Source organism: Myzus persicae, unplaced genomic scaffold (genome assembly GCF_001856785.1).
Source record: "Myzus persicae strain clone G006 unplaced genomic scaffold, MPER_G0061.0, whole genome shotgun sequence".
In the NCBI taxonomy this organism is placed as follows: domain Eukaryota; kingdom Metazoa; phylum Arthropoda; class Insecta; order Hemiptera; family Aphididae; genus Myzus; species Myzus persicae.
In genome coordinates this window covers 113354-136421 of record NW_019103941.1, presented here as the reverse complement: position 1 = coordinate 136421, position 23068 = coordinate 113354, and the positions used below count along the sequence as shown (strand labels likewise).

At 31.7% G+C, this 23068-nt stretch overlaps 3 protein-coding genes across 4 annotated transcripts; 1 reads left to right on the top strand and 2 right to left on the bottom strand.

Moving 5' to 3' along the window:
- Positions 1 to 1274, bottom strand: LOC111036704 (myb/SANT-like DNA-binding domain-containing protein 3). 2 transcript variants are annotated; one of them, XR_002604794.1, is made up of 3 exons: positions 778 to 1274; positions 116 to 455; positions 1 to 24 (listed from the first exon to the last, which is right to left on the bottom strand). XR_002604794.1 is itself a non-coding variant. In XM_022318830.1 (2 exons), exons 1-2 carry the CDS (start codon positions 1096 to 1098, stop codon positions 303 to 305), a joined length of 474 nt encoding a protein of 157 aa, XP_022174522.1. In that variant the 5' UTR covers positions 1099 to 1274; the 3' UTR covers positions 8 to 302. The 2 variants fall into 2 exon arrangements, 1 of the variants encoding a protein (XP_022174522.1); XM_022318830.1 differs by having other exon boundaries at positions 8 to 455.
- A 2116-nt stretch (positions 1275 to 3390) lies between these two features.
- Positions 3391 to 4943, bottom strand: LOC111036701. Its single transcript, XM_022318827.1, has one exon. The coding sequence runs from the start codon at positions 4941 to 4943 to the stop codon at positions 3462 to 3464; it is 1482 nt and encodes a 493-aa protein (XP_022174519.1). The 3' UTR covers positions 3391 to 3461.
- Positions 4944 to 5763: 820 nt separating this feature from the next.
- LOC111036700 (piggyBac transposable element-derived protein 4-like) lies at positions 5764 to 6978 on the top strand. The gene has a single exon (XM_022318826.1). It carries the CDS (start codon positions 5764 to 5766, stop codon positions 6976 to 6978), a length of 1215 nt encoding a protein of 404 aa, XP_022174518.1.
- Positions 6979 to 23068: the final 16090 nt, after the last annotated feature.

Below are 23068 nucleotides of genomic sequence, written 5' to 3'. Positions count from 1 at the left end.
ATTCTTTTTCTGTAGTTGGACCTACTATTACATTTTGAAATAATTAAGTATTATAATTTAATCAGAAAATTCAATAATTAGTTTAGAACAAGAATTAATCTAATGACATACTCACCTGTGTCATCAGTTATTGGTGCATTGACATTTAATAAAATATTTGAATGCATAATTATATCATTTAATGGGAATAAGTCTTGTGTCCGGGATATAGAAATAAGTTCTTGTGTTATGTTTCCAGATTGCTCAAGAGCAATTCCATCGCTATCATACGTATTTTTCAATTCCACAATTTGAGGTTGAACTTATATTTTATTTATTTCTGGTGTACTGTCATTAAAACTTTCTTTTTCAGGGCCTCCTCCAGTTTCCATGTGTTCTCTCCTTTCTCTTGCAAATCCTTTTCTACTTTTGGCTTTTTCAACCTCCCAAAAACGGCGAAGACATTTTGAGTCTCTCTGGTAAAAAAATTATATCTCATGTAGGTACGCATTTACAACCTATTTTTACTTTAGTATATTAAAATCTATTTACATTAGTTGTGCGAAAACAACAATTTTACTAAAAGTTTATGATGTGAAGCTTGTAACTAGGTAGTTATAATAAAAATAAGTAATCACAAATTTGTAATATCATAATAATTGGTTGAATACACCAGTAAATCAAATTAATTATGGAAGTTACAAACAGAAATATTTATTTTATATTACATTAAACAAGAAGGTATAGGATATAATATACCTAATTTGCCTATATAGTATAATTCATATAGGTACTTACTTTGTTTGCACCTAAGTGAGTGTTGAAATTAACAGCAATTCTTTCCCAAGCTGAGTTTTTGTCCCTGTTGCTAAACTTATCTGTTTTTTTGCATTCAATTATGTCCCTTTCTTTTGATATGCAGTGTAATATTATTGATTTTTCCTCTTCAGAAATATTAGGAGCACGGGCTCGTTTATTTTTTTCTGAATTGCTCGTCATTATATAAAATATTTTTATTAAATTAGAAAACAAAATGAATTCAGAATTATACAAATTTGAATTACGAATAATAGTAATACTATTATTCGTTATCTTATCAATTTTCACTAATGTGAACATAGTAACCCTGATAACAATGGCTATTATAACATAAACTTTTACATAGCTATTGAATACATAAATATTGTCTATGCAAGACACAACTTATGTGGGACATAATAATAGTTATGGGTTACATAAAAATGTTATGGGCCACTTAGCTAAAGGTCACTTAAGCAACTATATGTGACACATAACAACAGGACTATGCATACGGGCATTAATGTTTAATTTTCTCCTTATCGAATCGACCGATTTGTATGATTTTTTTTTTCATTTAGTTCTAAATATAATATAGTTTAATTTAATATTGGTTTTGATTAGCTATTCTAAATATATGGCCCAATATTTGTGCAATAATGAGCGTCCATTATATGTCCCACCGTGCAATAAGTGTTAGTCGCGTCAGTACACGTTTCGACGCCGTAATCGGTATATACTCGCGAGTTTTGTTCATATCATTCTGTTTACGTTATTGTAGTTTTAATAGTACGCGAGATATATTAAATATGTCTCGATTGGTAAAAGAAAGTGAAATAAATGACATTATTTTTGAAGATTTACCATCTGACGACGACAGTATTTCATCAGTAGACAACTCGGGCGATGATGAAACATATTTCCCAAAGCTTTCTGTTCCAACCTGTCCACAATTTGTTGTAGTTGAATCGTCTAGTTCTTCAGATAACGAAGAAGAAGATGTTGACATTTTTAACATTGAAGAAAATAGATCATATATTTTACCAAGTCCGAAAAAAACACGATCCAGTCGTAGAATAAATCAAAATGAAATAACAAATACAGTGAAAACTCTTTATAACGAAACTCTTTACAACGAAAAACTCTATATAACGTAAACATTACATATTAATGGTTGGTTTGCTACATAACCCATTAGACAATTCATTCTCTATAACGTATCAGTCACTCTCAATAACGAAACAATATTTTATGTTTCATAATACAATTTACGTGTTATCGTATCTATTACATATATAAACTATAAAAATAATCGGCTATAATGCCGACATTTCCAAGAACGATTACATTCTTTCATTATTTGTAAAAATAATGATGTGTTTGATATATAATATTACATACATACATACCTTTATACATAAATAATTAAAATTTTGTTTTTTTTAAACCCTTTATTACGAAAACTCTCTATAACGAAAGAAATCTCTTGGTCCCTTCAGATTCGTTATAAAGAGTTTTGACTGTAATAAATATGTTACCAAAAACCACCGTACACTTTTTCCTCCTATTCAACAAAATTTTGAAATAAGAGAAAATGAAGAACTTGCTGTGCCTTTACCAGATGAAAATGTTATACCTGAAAATGGTAGGGGAGACCGGGTATGGTTGTCACAATTTTGACATTTCAATTTTTTAAAAAAAATCTTTTGTTTTTTTTAATATCGTGGTAAGTTCATAATGAAATATATTATCTTAGGCATTTATTGTAAAAAAAACAAACACTAGTTTTCAAGTTAAGTTCAATTTTTACTTTTATTTTTTAAACATTACAATTGTGACAACCAGCCCCTTAAAAGGGGCTGGTTGTCACAAGGCTTGGGGCTAGTTGTCCCGGGTATTTTAAAAGACAAATAACATACAATTTTAACTTTTATTTTTTAGTATCCAATTTATAAAAAACAGAAAACAACCAGTTTAAACTTTATACTATAACAAATAACATAAGCAATAGGTTAACAATATTTTTTAATACAACTTTATTTAAATATAATATCATGTTTAGATAGTAGGTAACTAGTTTAAGCTTTGTACTAGAATAGATAACATAAGTAATAGGTAAACTATATTTTTTAATACAACATAATTAAAATATAATATCATTTTTAAATAGTAGGTAACTAGTTTAATCTTTATACTAGAATAAATAACAAAAGCAATAGGTAAACGATATTGTGTAAGAAAACTTAAATATAATAACTAGGTACAGTAGAAATACATATTAATCAGAACTTGCATCACTGACAATAGGGCTATCACAGTTGTGACACACATAACGTATGTTACCGCTGGTACACTCCTTATGAGACCATTCTTTACACTCCATGCATTGGATCCATTTTTCTCTAGGGCGTGAGTTTGAAAATGGTTCTAAGCATACCAAGCAAAAACATTCTTCCTCTTCTATGTGGTCTGTTGATATTTTTCTTTTTTTAGGAACTTTTGGGACAATTGTTTTCTTGGTATTATAATTTTGTTGTTTGGTTTTTTTTGGTTTAATTTTCCTCATTAATTTTTCTTGTTCCAACTGATTTTTAATTGGACTATCAGTAAGAATAGCAGTTTCACGTTTTCGTCGATTATTTTTGATTGTTTTCCTAGCAGATGCTTTTGGAAATGGTCGAATATCAATCGGAGACAATGGTTTGGCTTTTTTCATGATTGGGCGTTGTTGAAGAAGATTGTTTTGAATAACTTTGGTCAGCAATGGGTTCTTCCAGTACATTTAAAAATAAAGAATTATTTTGATTTGTTTTGAAAGCTTTTGGATTAGAAATAAACATTTCGGAATTACTAAGTTCTACAAGTGGTATATTTGGTGAATTGGGAATAACTGTATCAATTTCAGATTCCACATTTCCATTAAATGAACTATTAGATTCTGTGTTTGTGTTTTGAGATGTCGGATCTGCTCTATCTGTTACATAACTTGGTGCAAAATCGAAATCAGAAAAAATATTTCTATTGAATGGATATATACCTGTGCACCTGAAGCCAGATTGAATATTTTTAGGCGTCATAGAAAGAGGATAAGCTTGAGAAACAGTAGTTGGTATATCATAGATGGTCATTGTTTTGCCTGGATTATTTATGATCCAAGAATCACCAGCAGAATTTAAATACTTTTTGAATGGCCCGAATACTGTTCTATCGAGAGGTTGCAATTTATGTGAGCAATGAGGAGGAAAAGATAGCATAATAATGCCATTATTTTTTGCAAAATTAAGCCCCTCAATACTCAAATGTGATCCATGGTTGTCCAACAATAATAATACAGGTCGTTCGGTTGTACTTTTTACGTGGTTATGGAAGTGTTTAAGAAACAAGATGAAGTCTTTTTCTTGCATCCAACCAGAAGGATTAGCTGAACCATTGGAACCTGGTGGACCGTTTGCTACAAAATGATCTTTATAATGGACACTAGGGAACACAAAAAATGGTGGTATATTGTTACCGATAGCTGAAATTGCACATGCCATGGTCACTAAAGTACCTCGCTCTGCTGAAACTATACTTCCTACTTGTTTGTATCCACGTCGAGCCACTACTCTATTAGGGGATTGAACTGTTGTCACGCCAGTTTCGTCCATATTCCATATTTCATGAGCTTGAAAAAAGTGTCTCGACATAACCGTAGACAAATTATCAAAAAATGAATCAACGTTTGTACGATTAAAACTTGAAACTCGAGCTAAACTTGTTGGTTCTGGTGTTCTAATAGACAACGTAGGATGTCGTTTTAAAAATGCAGTAAACCAATCTGAACCGGCCATTTTATTTTCTGTCCATGACTGAGGAATATTCAAAGAATTTTCAATGCCTATTTGGTAAGCTAAAGTACGAATTTCTTTAGGGGATAAACCAAAATAAATATCAGAAGCTCTTAAAATGTAGGACTCTAGTTGACTCTCTATTGTTTCATTAAAAACCATTCTATTTTTAATGTAACCAACATTGACTGAAGGAGTAACAATTTTAGTATCTAATTGTTCTTTTTCGGGTATTTTTTTACAATACCTAGCAAGTGTGCGATAGTTTATTTTAAATTCCGCTGCAGTTTTACGAATAGATACTTTATTTAAATTGACATTTCTTACAGCTCTTAACATTACATCTGGAGGTATTTCCCCTTTTTCTGTCTTTTTTTTAAATTACGAACCATTTTTCCTAAAAATTTAAAAATATTTTAAGAATTAGCTTAGATAATACCTACTTATTTACTTTTTAGATATTTTCCTGGGGTCGGTTGTCACATGTGACAACTGGCCCCAGATGATATGTGACAAGAAACCCCAATACACTACTCGAGATAAACACATTGATAATTACTTATCACTTACATGTACAATCGAAAACGATATACAGAAAATTACCTTAATACATTACTTAAATGTAAAGTTGATAATACTAAGAATAGTAGTAACATATAAGTAGTAAATTTCAATTGAATTCAAGAAAAATATTTACTTACCAACGTGAAATATACTTTTTTTGATCCCGACAATTATTCGGAGGTGCAAACGTCCTCGTGACAAGATTAAAATGATTAGAACGATAGTGATAACGTGCAATATAATTTTTGAATTGAAGCGCCATCTAGTTTCGGAGTAATAGATATTGTGACAACTAGCCCCGGTCTCCCCTACATTTCAACAAACCGAGTTTATTGAACCTATTTGGTCGAAAAAAAATAATATAAATATTGAAATTGTTCCATTTGACTGTTCACAAGGGCCAACTAATATTTTAGATACAATAAATGAAATTACTCCGCTATCTGTATTTAAACTTTTAATCACAGATGAAATAATTAACTATATTACATTTCAAACAAATTTATATGCTAATCAAATTTACTTAAAAAATGGAAAACCTTACTCAGAAACAAATACTAATGAAATAAATGATTTTATTGGTTTGAACTTACTAATGGGTATAAAAAAACAATGCAGCTATCGGGATTACTGGTCTTCTGCTCCAGATTTACACGACGATTATATAAGTAATATTATGCCAGTGAATAGGTTTAGTTGGTTGTTATCACATTTACATCTGAACGACAATTCCGTAATTCCAAAAAAAGGAGACGCCGACTACGATAAATTGTACAAGGTAAGGCCATTTCTCAATTTAATTTTAAAAAATAGTCAGGCAGTATACAATCCAAATAGAATAGTAGCTATAGATGAATCAATGATAAAATTTAAAGGCCGTCATTCATCCAAACAATATATGCCTAAAAAACCCATAAAAAGAGGATATAAAGTATGGGCTTTGGCAGACAAGTACGGGTACCTTTGGAATTTTGATGTCTATACAGGAAAGTCTGGTGATACGGTAGAAAAAAATTTGGGAGCACGTGTAGTGAAAAACTTATCTGCACCACTTAAAAATAAAAACTATTTTTTATACTTTGACAACTATTTTACTAGTTATCCGCTTATATCGTACTTGAAATCAAATGGGATTTATGCGTGTGGAACAGTAAACATGAAAAGAAAACATTTACCACAGCTAAAAAATGACAAGTCCTTAAAACAAGGGGAATATGATTGGAATACCGATCAATTTTCAATATCAATTATTAAATGGAAAGATAAACGATCAGTTAGTCTTTTATCTAATTTCCATAATCCAACTGACACTGATATTGTACCTAGGAGAGTTAAAGACGGAACTTTGACAATGATACCTTGCCCGAAAGTTTTAAAAGACTATAATGAAAACATGAATTGCGTCGATAAATTAGATCAAAACAAAAAGTCCTGCCAAATTGACCGCAAAAGCAAAAAATGGTGGCACCGTATATTTTTTCATTTCATCGATATAGCAGTTGTAAATGCACATGTTATATATACACAATCCACTGGAACAACAATAACTATGAAAAACTTCCGACGTGATATTTCAAGGGAGCTACTAAACAAAACAATAGTATGTAAACGTCAATCTAAAAGCACTAAAAAATCACGAGCGGAAATTAACACAAGCCTTTTGTACCTGACTCTCTTCGTTTGGAAAAATCAGCTCATCAACCGAAAATATCGACAAGAAGAAGATGTGCAAAATGCAGCACAAGAGAAAAAGAAGTTAGATCTAAATGGATGTGTGCAGTATGTAACGTTCCACTTTGCATTACAATAAACCGAAACTGTTTTGCTGATCATCATAAGTAAAACTGGTAAATAATTAGAATAAGATAATATAACTGAAATAGTTTAGAACAAAACTAAAAATATTATTTTTTTTCAGTTTGAAGTCAGTGCAAGCCAATAATGAAACATATAAACATATAAGCAAATATAATAGTAGTAGTAATAGTTTTTTTTAATTAAAAACTGTATACAATTTTAATTTATTATTATTTACGATAAATCTGATAAAAAGTCTTGGAACTATGATTTGAAATAAGTTTTAATGTATTGATACATATTTTTTTTAATTTTAATGTGATTTAGTTATATATTTATGTATAATATGAAAGGATTTGATTTTTTTTATACAAATATATGTAAAAGAGTAATAATAATTTTTTTTTATTTATTATTTTTAATTTATTTTACTAGGTAAGGTGTTCAATCAATGTGTATAAACCCGTATTCTATATTATTTGATTTTATCATAGTTAATAATAGGAATGTATAGACCAATGATTCAATGTAGACAAAGAAAAAAAAATGATCGAATCCTTAAATTCATTATACGAACAGGCACAGTGTGTGAGTAAATATGAGCTCAGTATGTACGGTGGGATATACGTAATCCCACATATTGTAACTCCTGAGTTTCATAACTAAATTTTTTTTTTTTGATAATTGTTTTAAACATATTTTTAAACATATATATAAAAAAAAAAATTTAAATACACGTGCAACTAAGGTCTGAAAAACATACAAAAACCTGTGCATGAAAGAGTTAAACTTTATGGTTACGCACTTAATTTATACTTTATACATATATATATCTTTGTGTGTGGGGGATAATTATATTTTATATTAAACCATCAAATGAATATCTCTCATTAAGTCAAGACAATGAAAAAATCGTAAATTTTACACATCGAGACTATATGATGTGTAGGCACCCGCTAAATATATCAATATGTAATCCACATAATAAAATAATTAGAAACACCCATGAGTCCATGACACTTGTGAAGTTCAATTATTTATTAACCCTCAAAATTTACCAGTTCTTGTGACGTAAGACATATGAAAACTTCAATGACGTTTTATTTAAAAATAATCTTAAACAATTCTTGGACGTATGCATCTAGAGATTCGAATACTGTAACATTAGAATACCCAGATAATAGTAAAACATTAGAATTAATAGGAACAGGAATCCTATCAATAAACGAAACTACAATATTCGTTAGTATACTATCTAATTATAAATGGTGAACCATCATAAGTGGTTTTTCTTCTTCCTTGAAAATAGCAGAGTGCAAAACACATACACTTATACTAAAAATATATAAACACAACATAGGTAATTTATTAATTTATGTTTTTTAACACCGCACGATATCGCGATAACGAGCCGGCCATAATTTGAATAATATATTAAAATATAGTTAATTGTTATTAATATTGCTGGTGTAGCCGTGTATAGATAGTTATAACTGGTGTAGGTACTACCTATCTTTATGACGGTCGTATACGCTGCACGCAATGGGTTTGGTTTGAGACCTACCTATTATAGTTCGTATGTCATGTTCACGGAACGTTTATTACATTTTTTGGTCTTCGGGTTCTCCGAGATACGCAGTAGTCGCCGCTGTAGTGCCTCCCCCCCCCCCCTATAGCGCACACACAAACACACACATGGGTCACTGCACGCTTTCGCTCTGCATGTAAATATATTATGGTTTTAAATACCTGCCTATAATATGATGTGTAGTGGAAACGAAAAAAAAAATAAGCCAATAACTAATGATAATAATATTTATGAGAACGAACACCAAAACACACAATTCCGCCGCGATTAATATTATTATTGAATCCACCTGTATATCGTTAACGTGTTAAGTCTGGCGGTATAATGTATACATAATTTGTTTTTTCCCAAAAAAGATTTTTAATCCTGCTCGAATAAATGTCCAATATAATATATAGGTTTTATAGGTTGCGGAAGAATATGAAATATCGGCATCACGAATTCGCCGATTTCAATGCGTTTCGATGACTGGTTAAAGTGGGTCTCTCGGGACTTAGATCGGCACATTATAATATGTTATGCTTGGGTATCCAACACCCCATTGCAATGGGTTTAATCGTTTAATGTTATTTTTTTGAATAATGCAAATTCGTGCGTACGAAACCCGAAATAGCCGAATGGAAGGTAGACGTCGAAGCTATACATATATATATTTTTTTGCGGATGGTCTGTGTGATTATTACCAACGTCAGTACTGTACAGCCAAGTTTGGTGAAATCGCGGTGAAGGTTTGTAATGAGGGAGTGGGTTGATGTATAAAGTAACGAAGATTTTACTTGGTAAGGGACTGAGCATTTAACACACGGTTCCTCATAAGTCATAAATAACTGTAACCAAAAAAATCTAAAAAATATATTAACACATTTTTTTTTTTATTGACATAATATTCTGTTTGGACGAAATTTATATTCAACCGAATAATAACGGCAATAACAATTTTGTTGTACCTAATTCAAAAAACATTAACGTAAATAGTAAATTTTACAATGTTTATACTAATTTTACACTCGTTGAACAGAGTAAATAAAATATCTACGCAATTTTTTAAACTTTAGTTGCATTTTGAGCTATTTATACAACGCGCTAAGAGGTGCGTAAAATATCCAAATATATTTCATCAAAATTATATTTCAATTAAAAACAGTTAGTCTTATCATACTGATCTTCATTTTACAACCGTCAGATACCTAGATTTCACGTGACTATAATATAGAGGCCGATATGCTTTGTTGGGTAGATAGTCGACTTTTTACACGGGTAACTCTAATATAATCGATGATTTTGCACCAAAAAGTTGACGTTTTTATTTTTGTAAAATTATTTTTGAGGATTAATATCCTCAGTGTAAACATTTTAATAACTCTAAAACTACTCATTAGAATTTTGAATTAGATACATCAACATATAAAAATAAATAATCCACTAATAAAATGACAGTAAAGAAAAGCGTTTTTCTCATTTGAAAAATAGTAGCTTGTATCACCACAGGATACTCCTTTAGCAGTACAAAAAATCAGAATTTTGAAAATATGGTCTTTAAGTCTACTTAAAAATTCTAAAAATCAGAATTTGAATTAAATATAATATTAAAGGGAAAAATGGGGGGGGGAGTGCCCATGCTTAAGAAATCACTCTGTATTTAATTTTATATTACAACTTTAACTCAATATCTAAAATGTGTGTTAATAAATTCTTAGATATGTTTTTCTCGTGTAATTTATATTTTATAATACAGATTTTTAATGCGATGTCGTCTAGTCCTGCGTTTCTTAAGCTGTGTTCTGCGTAGATAACTTCAGGGTTCCTCGAAACTTACTGCTTTTTTCTAAATGTTCAAGAAAATCAATTTGAAAAATCTAACTAAAGATAAGTAGAGTCTAGTGGTGAAAAATATCTTTGTATATTAAATAATAGCGTATATTGTATAGTGCGCCCATACTTCTATAGTGTAACCTAACCTTATACAGTATGTAGAAATAATAATCGAACGTTGTTGATCAAAGTGTATCAACAAAAAACAAAATCCCGCAACAGGAGACTTGTTGCCGAATATGATAACAACTTTCATCGATAAAGTCTAATTTAAGAATATTTGTAACAATAAAGAGCCCATTCACTAATCTCATTAATTTTTATTATTATTTTATACTTTTTTTAAAAATATTTTTTGAATAAATACAGTACCGATACACATATTATTATATTCAATCATCATAATTTTTATCGCAAATAATCATAACGTAAAATGATCGATTAAAACTATTGAAACCAAGTAGGGGTTTTAATTGTTGAGCTGTAATAACTTATTGTTGATAGCTAAATAAAAAAGTGGAGGTTCCGCGATAAAATTACGCCTGAATAAGGGTTCCACGGATAAAAAAACTTTAAGAAACACTGGTCTAGCCATCTTCCTCTTATTCCACGGTTATTGGCGTCTTCGCCTCGTTGATTTTGTCCTAACTTACCGCGTTAAATACGTTGTTAAAAATGTAATCAACTTAACGTTTCAACAAAATTATAACTCGTTAATGGCCCAGCCTTGTCATGTGTGCCTACTTACTGTTCCGCCCTATAATCACTATCAAGAATTAACAGATTCCATCTCGCGGGACCTCTGAGAGCTCTCGCACACACATTATTTATTATATTATACACACTCGTATAAATAATATGATGTGTTACACATTTATTGTTATTATTATCGTAAACCTATATCATACAACAATAATAAAATACCGTGTTGTGAGACCAGGTGTCAAAACACCGTGTACGCCGAGCATTGTGCAAAGGTATGCCCGCGTGTGTGTGTGTGATGTGAGGTGGTCCGTTCGCGTTTCGATATCGTCCAAGGTTAATGGCTCAATATCGTATGATATAATATTATCATTGTGTACGAGTTTGTGTGTGTGTGTGTGTGTGTGTGTGTGTGTGTGTGTGTGTGTGTGTGTGTGTGTGTGTTGGACGTCGACGGCGGTGGCGATTTGTTACGCACCAGCAGGGGGGGAACGATCCGAATTTCCAAAAATACAATACCCCCGGCACACGGACGACCGGTCGCGTACTTGACACACACGTACGGTCATCACATCCATGACCGACCCGATGTTACGTATACATGTGCGGCGTAACGATCGCCTTTTTCCACACACCCGCCGCCGCTACCCACCCGCTGGTTCGTGTACACATTATGTACGAACGCGCGTAATCAGCTCACTTTATCGGCGGCGGCGGCGGCGGCCACCCAAAAACCTGCGGCACCGGGCGTTAATCGCGTCACCCTGTTTACTTTTTTTCCTTCTCTGTCACGCGGTCTTTTAAATTTTTTTCTCCCTTAAAAGTCGTCCCCTTTTACTTGGATCATATTATATACGTATACAATATACACGCAGAACATAATAATATGTATAACTGCCGCCGCTCGCCGGGTGGTAAACGACGACCTCTCCGGCCGGGGCGCATTATATATTATTATTATTAGTAGTATATACGTATCGACTTCGCGGACCTTTTACGATATTTTTCGTTATAATATTATCGTCGTGCAAGGATTAAGCGTATACACTTTGGCTCGTCATGCGAGCACCGCGTCAAATCGTTTTTACGGGTTTCCGCACCAAAATATTGTGATACGTCCGCCGCCGCCGTTAATCGGTCCCCAGCCAAATAACGCACCGCGACCTGTTGTCAATATTCTGTTATACAGGTATTATCGTACGGGCAAAACTCTATTTATTATTATTTTTCGGGTCAGTATAATATGTTTATGTGTGTGTGTGTGTGTGTGTTGGGTCGGCAAAATATTGTGTCGCACCGCGTTTTTAAAAACCATCGTTAACTCGCACACCCATCGTTATACCTATTAATATTATTGTACATCCTCTGTAATATGGATTGCAGACCAGTTATATAAATGTACAGTGCAGATGTTTTTCTGTTTTTTTTTTTTTTTTTGTATACGATAGGTACGACAATCCTTTTATCGTACAATAGGTATTATTTGCATACCGCCGAGTAGTTATGTTATTATTTTACGTGGTATATGTAGGTACATGCTGCTTCAGTGTCATACCTGACGAAATGAAATTTTTAAAAAAGTCCAGTGGCATTCCAAGCTTTTAATTAGGAAAAACCTCAAAAACACATATAGTATACATCAGGCAGTGTCGATTGTGTAGAACCTTTTTCTAATCACGTGTCTACATTAAGAAATCAAAATTAATTGTACGTGTCTGCAAACATTTTTCTCGGGACAATGGCAATAAGTTACAATCGGTTACCTAGGTACTATTTTGCTAAATTATTATCGGTTAACTAATATCTATTACTATTATTTTACCTTTATATTATAATTAAATTAACATAATATTATACATAAGTACAAAGTAAATATTTAATTTTTTACTTTTGACCCTCCAGAGTACCAACTAGATTCACTTTCCTACCAAAAAAGGTGTTGAAGATCGAACTTCATAATTTCAACTAGGAATTTATCTGTTGTAAACCAAATACAATATATTGTACTCAGTATCAATTAAATAATGGACAAATTGTCTCTAATTAATTTTGTCCACTTCATTAGTATTTAGTTTAATGAATTGACCGTGAACTGTGACTATGCGGCTATCACTTGCGCTCCCGCAGTGTACAAGGCAATCGGCCCCAAAAATAATCCATTGTAGAAATTTTTTTTTATATCACCTGTGCCTGTAACCTTTATTTTTCGACAAGATTCAAGTCCTTTGAGGACCATTGTTATAGACTACTAGACAAGCAATGAGCGGTGAAACACCGAATTGCGCCTCTTATACCTTTTTACTTACAAAAAACGCAACATGATTGAGCTCCGTAAAATATATGTTAAGACCGGATTTATATGCATTTAAAATTTTAAAATATGCATGCAAACATGCACTAAAAAAAGTCAAAATGTGCTGGAAAAAAATTAAACAAGCAAAAAGTAAGATGTATAATATAACAAATATGTAATACATAATGTAATTTGTTAAATTGTAATTAAATTTTTAATCATTGATACATTGTAAAAAATATTTTATTGAAATTAAATAGTAGATACATTGGTGATATACTGATGTAAATAGGAAAAAAACACCAACAATTTTATGTTGTATGTTAATTGGAAAAACAATACCTAACCTATTTATGGCGTCCGAATATTCTTTGAGATGTAAAATATTTGATATTAATATTATATAAATATACCTATAATCTGTTTTTTTTTTTACTCGACACCATTTTAGATCGTTAGGTGTATATTTGTTCTGTTTTTTGTTAAAATATGAAAAAAAAAGCAGAACACGCACTAATGTCAGAATATGCAAAAACATGCACTATAAAATTTTGATATTTAATCAACCAAGTAATGATTTGTCGACACTCATTGACTGCATGTATATGGTGTTGAAAATAGCAACATGCATTTTATGCAAAAGCCGGTCATAACTTATGACATAGATATAGATTAGCGAAATTCACAAAATGTAATGTTGCACCGGGTCTATTGTTATAGCCGATACCCAAATATAACAGGACTTGGATTCACGTTCATTGGTACCATATCAGTGAAGATTATAGATTTGATAAAATTCGCATTCATTAGCAATTAATGCATCTGATATCGGGAATAATCTGCAAAGCTGTTTTTGTATTACCGTAATGACGTACTATGCTGTGTACCTATGTGCGATTGTAGAATTATAAGAGTCAACATAAATCGTAAATAAATGAAAAAAAAAACAAATTTGTGATTTTCCTCTGAATCTGTTGGAAAATGGTTTATAATAAATCGTAAATAAAAGTAAAAAAAACAGCTTGTGATTTTCCTCTGAATGTATTGGAAAATGGTTTAAAATGACCATAAATTACAAATGAATGCAAATAACCCCGGGTTATTTATATTCGTACCTATATACTGTATGGACTAAAGGCACTATATTAATTAATTGATACATGTTTTTTGTTTGCAAAGCATTGTTTAAACATGCAAAAATAATCAGCACATCCTGACGTCTAACAATAATTGTTTTTATTTTTATTGTATAAAGAACGGGTGGGTTGTAGGTAGGTTATAACTAAAGACCAGATTTTGCATAAAATGCATGTTGCTGTTTTCAACATCATTAGTCAATGAATATCCACAAATCATTACTTGATTGATTAAACATCAAAATTGTGCATATTTCTGCATATTCTGACGTTAGTGCATGTTCTGCATATTTTTTCATATTTTAACAAAAAACAGATAATAGGTACGTTTATATAATATTAATATCAAATATTTTACATCTCAAAAAATATTCGGACGATAAAAATAGGTTAGGTTATTGTTTTTCCGATTAACATACTACATTAAATTGCTCGTACTTTTTTCCTATTTATATTAGTATATCACCAATGTATCTACTATTTAATTTTGATAAAATATTTTTTACAATGTATCAATGATTTTTTTATTACATATTTGTTATATGATACATCTTACTTTTGTTTATAACAATTTTAATAAAACTAATACATAATCATCACTGCAAAATTAAAATCAAATATTAAATTTAATAAAAATTGAAATTTAACTTTGCATGTTTGCATGCATATTTTAAAATTTATAATGCATTTCATTCCGGTCTTTTGATATAACTTATGTAATATAATCTCTATTTATGTGGAATATTTACCACATAACAATCATTAAGTTGATTTTTGCATTTATTTTTCACCGCGGTCTTATGGGTTAAAATTATAGGAGTGCTGTCGGTGCTAAAAAATTAAAAAAATTGATAAATTACATCTATATCGGTATATACTGGGTACCTATGAAAAATCAATCGAGCAAAATTAGACCGACAAAAATAAACTTACCGTATAACTACGATTGTGGTATGTTGGTCGTGTAGCCCCGTCCCATTGCCGCTAATTTGATACAAATAATAAAAAAAAAAATCATAATTTCTGTTAAACTCACGTCAATATGTTCACTAGGATAATCGCTCACGCGACCTAAAATGTGCTGTACCCATAATATTAATTCAAAAAACCTCCAAAATGTAAACAATACTATATTATGTAGGCATATTATTTGTTTGCATACGTTTCCAAACCGTAAATTAAAAAATGGATACCATCGAATGACGTAGATTTTTTTTACCTCCACCGCTGCCATATATTATTACTATTATACAGTGTTATTACAATTTAAAAATTATAAATTAACAATAATAAAGCGAGAGGGACTGATTTCGGTGGCGATTACCCTAGGACGACGGGCACACATTACACCCACGCCGCGCCGAATACAACATGGTCGATGTTTTTTTTGTTTCGTTTCCATTTGTTCGACCATTATAATATGTTATTATATGAGGTACCTATATAATATACCTACCCTTTTTTTTCGTGCGGGTTCCCAGTGTGTATGTCTGATATATATCAATGTTTTCTTCTACATTAACAGCTACAGTCTTGTATACATTATACGTCGTTATATTATATGCGCCCGGAGAGTTTACAGCCATTTAACGTTTTAAACAGTAATAAACAACCCCTAGAAAACGTCTAAAAAAATAAAAATAACTATAAAAAAACGTTTTACAACAATACACTCGACGAGCAGGCGGTATAATATTAGTGAAGTAAAAAATTACCCGAATAGCCACAGAATGTGTTTTTTGTTTTTTTAAAGAAGAGAGATTTCCAAACTGTGATCGTAAACAAAGATATACCATGTAATTATTTTTGTGACTTCCCACTCGTATCCCGTGTTAAGATGACGGGATTTTGTGATGGTTAATTTGTTTTGGTTTTCACAGTAAATTGGCGATATTAATCAGATATACAATTAAAGCAAGACAGGTGGAATATATATAGTGCATTTTTTTTCTATTGTAAATTGTACAACTGTTTACCAAAATATTTGGGTGTATGAATACAAAAATCAATACATTTTTCGTCTTAGGTCGACTTTAGAAACCACTTATCATTTTCATACTTAATTGCTTACTATACTTTAGAGAAAATTTAGTCGAAACTTGGTTCCTCATTCTAGTAGGATGCAGAGTGGAGGACCACTACAGTACTGTTCTTGAAGGTACAGCGTTGAGGTACTTACTCGACACTCAGTTTACTTTAATACCACAACTAAATGTTGTTGTTTTCAACAATGGATTGGATTGGCTCGAGTTACAGAGTCGTCAGCACAATCATGTCGGTGGTTTACTTTTTCGTGTTTATAACTATAGCTTTAAAGCGTTTGTTTATCTCTCTTTTGTACAATGTGGATAATACGTCTTTCGTTCGTCGCCGCACCGTCCTTATAATCCATATACCCAAGACCGCTGTATTCGGCTACTATACTTACTGTTTGTCTAAATGTTGATTGTCATCATGTCATCTCTCTGTATGCGTACACTGCATAAATTATAAAATAAGATCGGACAGGACATGCTTACATTGAACATATTAAAAAAATTTATTTAAATTCAAGTAAGAATAACCTACAGTCGAATCAAAGGTATAATTGGTTTTGCGCATCATTAATGATACAAATTTGGCCCATATCTGTGGTGGAAACTGCGTCGTTTCTATATGTTTCTAATAAAAATTCAATAAATGGTACTATTCTATTATCTTGTGGTTACAATTCCATTAAATCATACTCAAAACAATCTTTATCATATCACAACTTAAAAAAGGAAGTCAAAAAAATTACTTGTATCAGTATTATTGTTTTTGTAATCATTACTTAATTCCAGGCCGCAATTTACAAAGTATATGACTGATGTTTTGGGGGTGCAATTTATTGACCGAATTTGATGATATAAGTATCGCATGTCGGTACATATATTTAGTAACGGGTCTGATATGTTTGCCTGACAATACATTTTACATATTTTTACTGTACGTAATACCAGCAAAATATAGTATTTATTTATCAATGGTAATACCAACGTACAATTTTTTATTTTTTTAATGCATAATATTAACACAATACTTCAGAAACACCAACCCAGTTCATATTTTATACTCGAATTCCGGTACCTAACAGTAGACAGTTATACCTATGGTACACAAGTTTCTCATATAGGTACTAGTAATTTGAATTCTCTAAACTCAAAAAAGTGAAGACTATTTATTGTTTTATATACTAAAACAAATAACGTAATATGTGTATATTATAGATAATAGTAGGAATATCGTATATGAGATCTCGGGAGCCCCTGTGAATTGTATAGCCAACGCTCCTGGTAATTGCGCCACTGTTTGTAGTCTTACCATCTGATCGAAATAAAACGTAACCATCACAGTTAAATAATTAGGTAGGTACAAGTGTACAACAATCGTAATTACTGAATTTCATACTTAAAACGTAATTATACTTGAGCAATTACTGAATTTTTTCAGTAACGTGTATTAACGACTAATGTTAAGTATTCGTGAATAATTTCGTTCAAAATGTAATTTAGTGTAAATATAATTTTTATTACTGTAGCTTAACAAAAAAAAAAAATTAATACTTAACTACCTGGTTGAAGAAATTAAATGGTTCTTTGTATATTAATTCAGCAGTAATAATGACTCACGCAACGTCGTTAAACCCGCCCGTGACATCAGAATAATGATCCGACTGAAAGTTTTAAGTCCTGCTACCAAGGGCACAGTAATAAACTGCCCTACGAATTAATGTCAACAATATTTTTAGAATGCGTAGATGTCGGTCGGGGTTATTTGAAGGAATTATTTTTAGAACTGCCTATAAATAACCAGGTAATTTGCAATTGTACATGTTTTACTCAAAATATACAGATGCCGTTGTACACTTGTACACCTCTCTCAAAAAACTTGAACTAAAATGTTTGGCTATTCAAATTATAAGAATAATGGTACAATACAATATAATGTATGTATATATAATAAAATATAATACAATTAGTTGTCATACAATGACCGGGAGAAGCGCGTACACAATGGCCTGGTAAGCGAATAATTAATTACAGATATATTAAATATTATACATATTATCTTATGATGATATACATATGTTGTACCAAAAAAACTAACATATTTAAAAGAAAAAAAACATAAAATAATAAATTAAATATTAAAAAAAACATGGTATTCAACGAATATTGTCCAATTGAAAACTTACTGGTTTCGTCTACGGTCATCATCTGCAAGTTGAAAATGTTATGATACGATTCAAAAATTTGCAAACAATCTATTCATAGGTAGTTGCCATTGCTCTTATGCTGGGTTTCATGAACAATCACTAAACATTTACGAATCAATAGTGAGCTAATGATGATCCCTTAAACATGGCTTAGCGGCCCATGATTGGTCGGGAGAGTGTAAGTTCCTACACGACGGAAGAAAGTACATATGTAAGTTCCTTCACCGTAAAAACCAGGTACGTATGTTAGTTACTGCGGAAAGGGTTAAATATGTATATTATACACGATTAAATATGTTTATACGAATTAAAAAAACAAATGTATTATGATTATTAAAAAATATAATAAAAATCGTCATAGTGCATTTTCACAAATAAATATTGTATAATATGGTGATTAAAAAATATAATAAAAATTAAAAATACATAAAATACGAGATTTTATATTTTATGGGGTTTATTTCTATAACTTAAAATCTTAACATATTCGTATTGAATAATTTTGTTCGTTGTATAATCTGAAATTTGTTTATTTATGAAATCTTCTTTTTCGGCGTATTTTTTACTGATTTTTGGTTTTTCGTTACTAATTGTGCTTCTTATTTTAATATATGTATTGACCTGTGTATAATATACATATTTAACCCTTTCCGCAGTGTAGGAACTAACATACGTACCTGTTTTTTACCGTGGAGGAACTTACATATGTCCATGTAGGAACTAACGTATGTAATTGTTTACCTGCTACTCTCGTGTAGGAACTTACTATTCCCCGATTGGTCCATTTTAATTTTATTGGGTCGTTAAATTAATAATTTTTTCATGCAACCCGGCATTAGAATGTTAAGCGTACACCAGTAACGAATTGTTCTGAGGGAAGATCATTATAGACTAATGTTCGATCGGTAATGAACAATGATCGCCCAAATACTTTGGCTGTTTTAAGCACGGAAAGTGATATAGTTTCTAGCATCAACTATAACATAATTATAGAATTTTCCGAGGCACAATTCAGAAAAAAAATGTTAATGTATTAACAGAATATAATAAAAAATATATGTCATACAATGTTTCTACTGTTTTTAAATTGTATTACATTTTTATTCGGAATAATCTAGCATTGTATTGGGTATACTATCTCATTTAAATTTTACCTTAAGATATTTCATATGAAAATTTATTTTTTCTGTGTAATTGTATCATAAAATATTTTTAAATGTACTTTTCATATTATAACATAATTGAATTACTATAAGATGTACAAAATTACCATTTAGTATTATAATTTTAACCAGACATTAAGTGCGCTTTACATACATTGTAACACTTCATCCTGGACTGACTACACCTACTAGAAATTCGTTAAGCTTGTGTATTTGTATTTATTTGTTTTCGAATACCTTTGAAATGAACCATTTACCAAGCGTTCATTTCTTCATTTTAGAACGTCGTGTGTTCTTAGTTTGAGTATATATCATGAAAAACGCCTACGGATGGTCGATCGATAAAATCATGATATATTATAAACCTATATTGTTAGTATCGTCCTATTTAGGATATGCTCAATAAGAACATTTTTGGGTGACAAAATTGTTCATTGAGACTTTTATATTTTGTATTTGTATAACACGATATTTAACATTTCGGTACCTAGCTCGACTGCGATGGTAGTAGTGTAAGTATAAGGTCGCAAACGAGAATTGCTTGTTTTGTCATATGAACCCGAAGAACAAACTACTTGACTAGAATAAAAAAACTACAATTTGTCGCTGACTACATAGAAGAAAAAAATACACGTTGTTCGAAATCGAATTAATGGACACGACATCATTATAATTATGACTATATGACTATATATTATTATGACTATTATGACTATCAAGGAGGACTGCTGGGATTCCGCGAGAGATCCGAGCAAAACGTAACGATTATAATACAAAGCTATAATCACGCCGCAGAGTCGTCATCGTCAGAGCTGTCGCAGTCATCGGGAAACGACAACACGGCGACTACAACAACAATAATAATAATAATACAAGTCGAAACGGAGCAGTCGGAGTCGCGTTAATTAAAAACGTTTATGTATAAATATATCGTCGCCAGTATGGTGCGTGTGTCAGTGCGGGATTGTCGTCCGTGATGAATTGAATTAGCGTAGCGCATAGTAGTAGTACCTACCGTACATCTATACTGCAGTATATACCGCTGCCACGCTTTGTTTGTAACTGGAATAAATGCGAATAAAGGACGTGGTGGGCTACTGCTGGNGGGGGGGGGGGGGGGGGGGGGGCGCAAAAGGCACGTCGTCGTCCTCGACCGTCGTAATAATACTGCTCCGGTATGGTAATCGAATAATAAAAGGGTGTGGACCGAGCGGGGGTCGGAAAGAGAAAGGGGCGGCGGCGCTGAAGACAGATCGCATTCGTAATTTAACGCATAAACACGCACACGATAATAATAATGATGATATATACATATATATATATATATATATACTAGTGTTGTATATCCCTCTGCAGTGTGTGTGTGTGTGTGTGTGTGCGTGTGTGTGCGTATAATATAAGAAGGGGAGAAACACTTAACGTCGTTATCGCGTATATATAGTGTCGTGTCGTGTGTAAACCGACCCCGACGACCGTATAAATGAATATATATATATATATATATCTATGTATGTAAGTATGTAAGTGTATACACCGTGTGTGCGCGTGTGTACATAAAACCGTCCGAGTGTATGAAAGGGCTGCACACGTACTCGTTCGCGGGGAGCTTATCGCGGAAAGGCAACAATCGACGGCGGCCGCGCCTTTGTGAATATATTAATGTACGTTATATAATATATATATCTACATAGTACACCGCCTTATATATGGCCTTTGCGTCGGTGCAACCGTTGTTTTCCCCGTCCTCCTCATTTGTTTTCGTGTTTCCCTCGCTCTGTCTCCATCTCTCGTTCTCTGCCTCCTTCTCCGGGCGAGTGCAATATATCTCGTTCCTGAATAGGGTTGGTTTGAGTGAATTACTTAAATGTCGTCTCGTGGGGCGCGTGTTTATTATTTTACTTATATCGGCCCTGCACGCCGTGTGATGTTATATAATAATTCAGATAGTATTCGTTTCAACCCAGTCATATTCTACGCTACGATTTGTAATACATTATTTGTACTTAATAATTTATATGCATTTATCTTTTCGTCTAAAATTATAATTACTATAGATAGGTTGTTGTACACTTAATGTGTTGCTAGTATTTAACTGCCGATAATTGTTTTGGTACCAAACAATTGCCACTGGAATATGTATAATATGAGTTACGTTTGTCATGTGAATAACTTTTACTAGCTGTCATTACTGTTAGTAGCTGTTCATATATATTTAAACTACAGTGTACTCTAGATTAAACGCGGAATAGGGTGGCAGGACATCCACGGATAAACAATTTCCGCAGATAATCCGCAAAATTAAAAAAATAGTAATAATAAGTTGGAAACTGAAATTTTTTTTATTTCCGTAAATAAAAAAGCGTATTGTATTTTATGTCGTTATCGAGTAATCGTCTATAACAAATTATCAACCAATTAAACCGATAAAGATTTTAAATGTAAATATATGTATGTATATATATTTTTTTGTATACATATAGGTATGTAAATGATTCCACGGAAGTCGGAGGATAATCCGCTGGTGGATAATCGAGAGCACACTGTATATCAGTTAGATACTAGGTTATCTGGTTATATATAGAAATGTTCAAAACGCCCATATCAACAACACCATATCGAACTGGATATTATATAATTGCAAACCTACTTCCCTATTTAATAACAGATGTATTAAACATTATACATATTATCTCGTGACAAAAAATATCTGTTGTACCGAAGAAACACAATAGAAACTAACATATTTAAAATGAAAAAAAATGCTTTCATTCATCTTCTGAAACACATAAAATAAATTAAATATTAAACAAAACATAGAATTCAACCAATGTTGTCCAATTGAAAACTTACTGGTGTCGTATACGGCCATCGTCTACTACACCGTATGTGTACCCTGAAACATAAAATACACACATCTAATCAATAGTGTTCTTAGCTGAAATTTGTACTTTGTAGAAATTACTCACTCCGCTTCCTCTTCACTTTTCCACAACATCCCTGGCTGCTGCCTGGTTGGGAGGAGTTTACATATGCATTGTACACTTAAAATGTACTCATATAATCATTAGTTCTTAGCCGATATTTGTATTTGATGAAAATCTACTAATGTTCTATATGTTATACATTTGGGGTGAGTTTAAAATTGATTTGTTCTACAATTTCAGGACAATAT

Bases quoted from the DNA above. Each gene is read 5' to 3' on its own strand.
- LOC111036700 (XM_022318826.1), top strand. From the start codon at position 5,764: ATGGGTATAAAAAAACAATGCAGCTATCGGGATTACTGGTCTTCTGCT.
- LOC111036701 (XM_022318827.1), bottom strand. From the start codon at position 4,943: ATGTTAAGAGCTGTAAGAAATGTCAATTTAAATAAAGTATCTATTCGT.
- LOC111036704 (XM_022318830.1), bottom strand. From the start codon at position 1,098: ATGTTCACATTAGTGAAAATTGATAAGATAACGAATAATAGTATTACT. The intron at 456-777 runs GTAAGTACCTAT...TTTTTTTACCAG, and splicing joins CTCACTTAGGTGCAAACAAA to AGAGACTCAAAATGTCTTCG.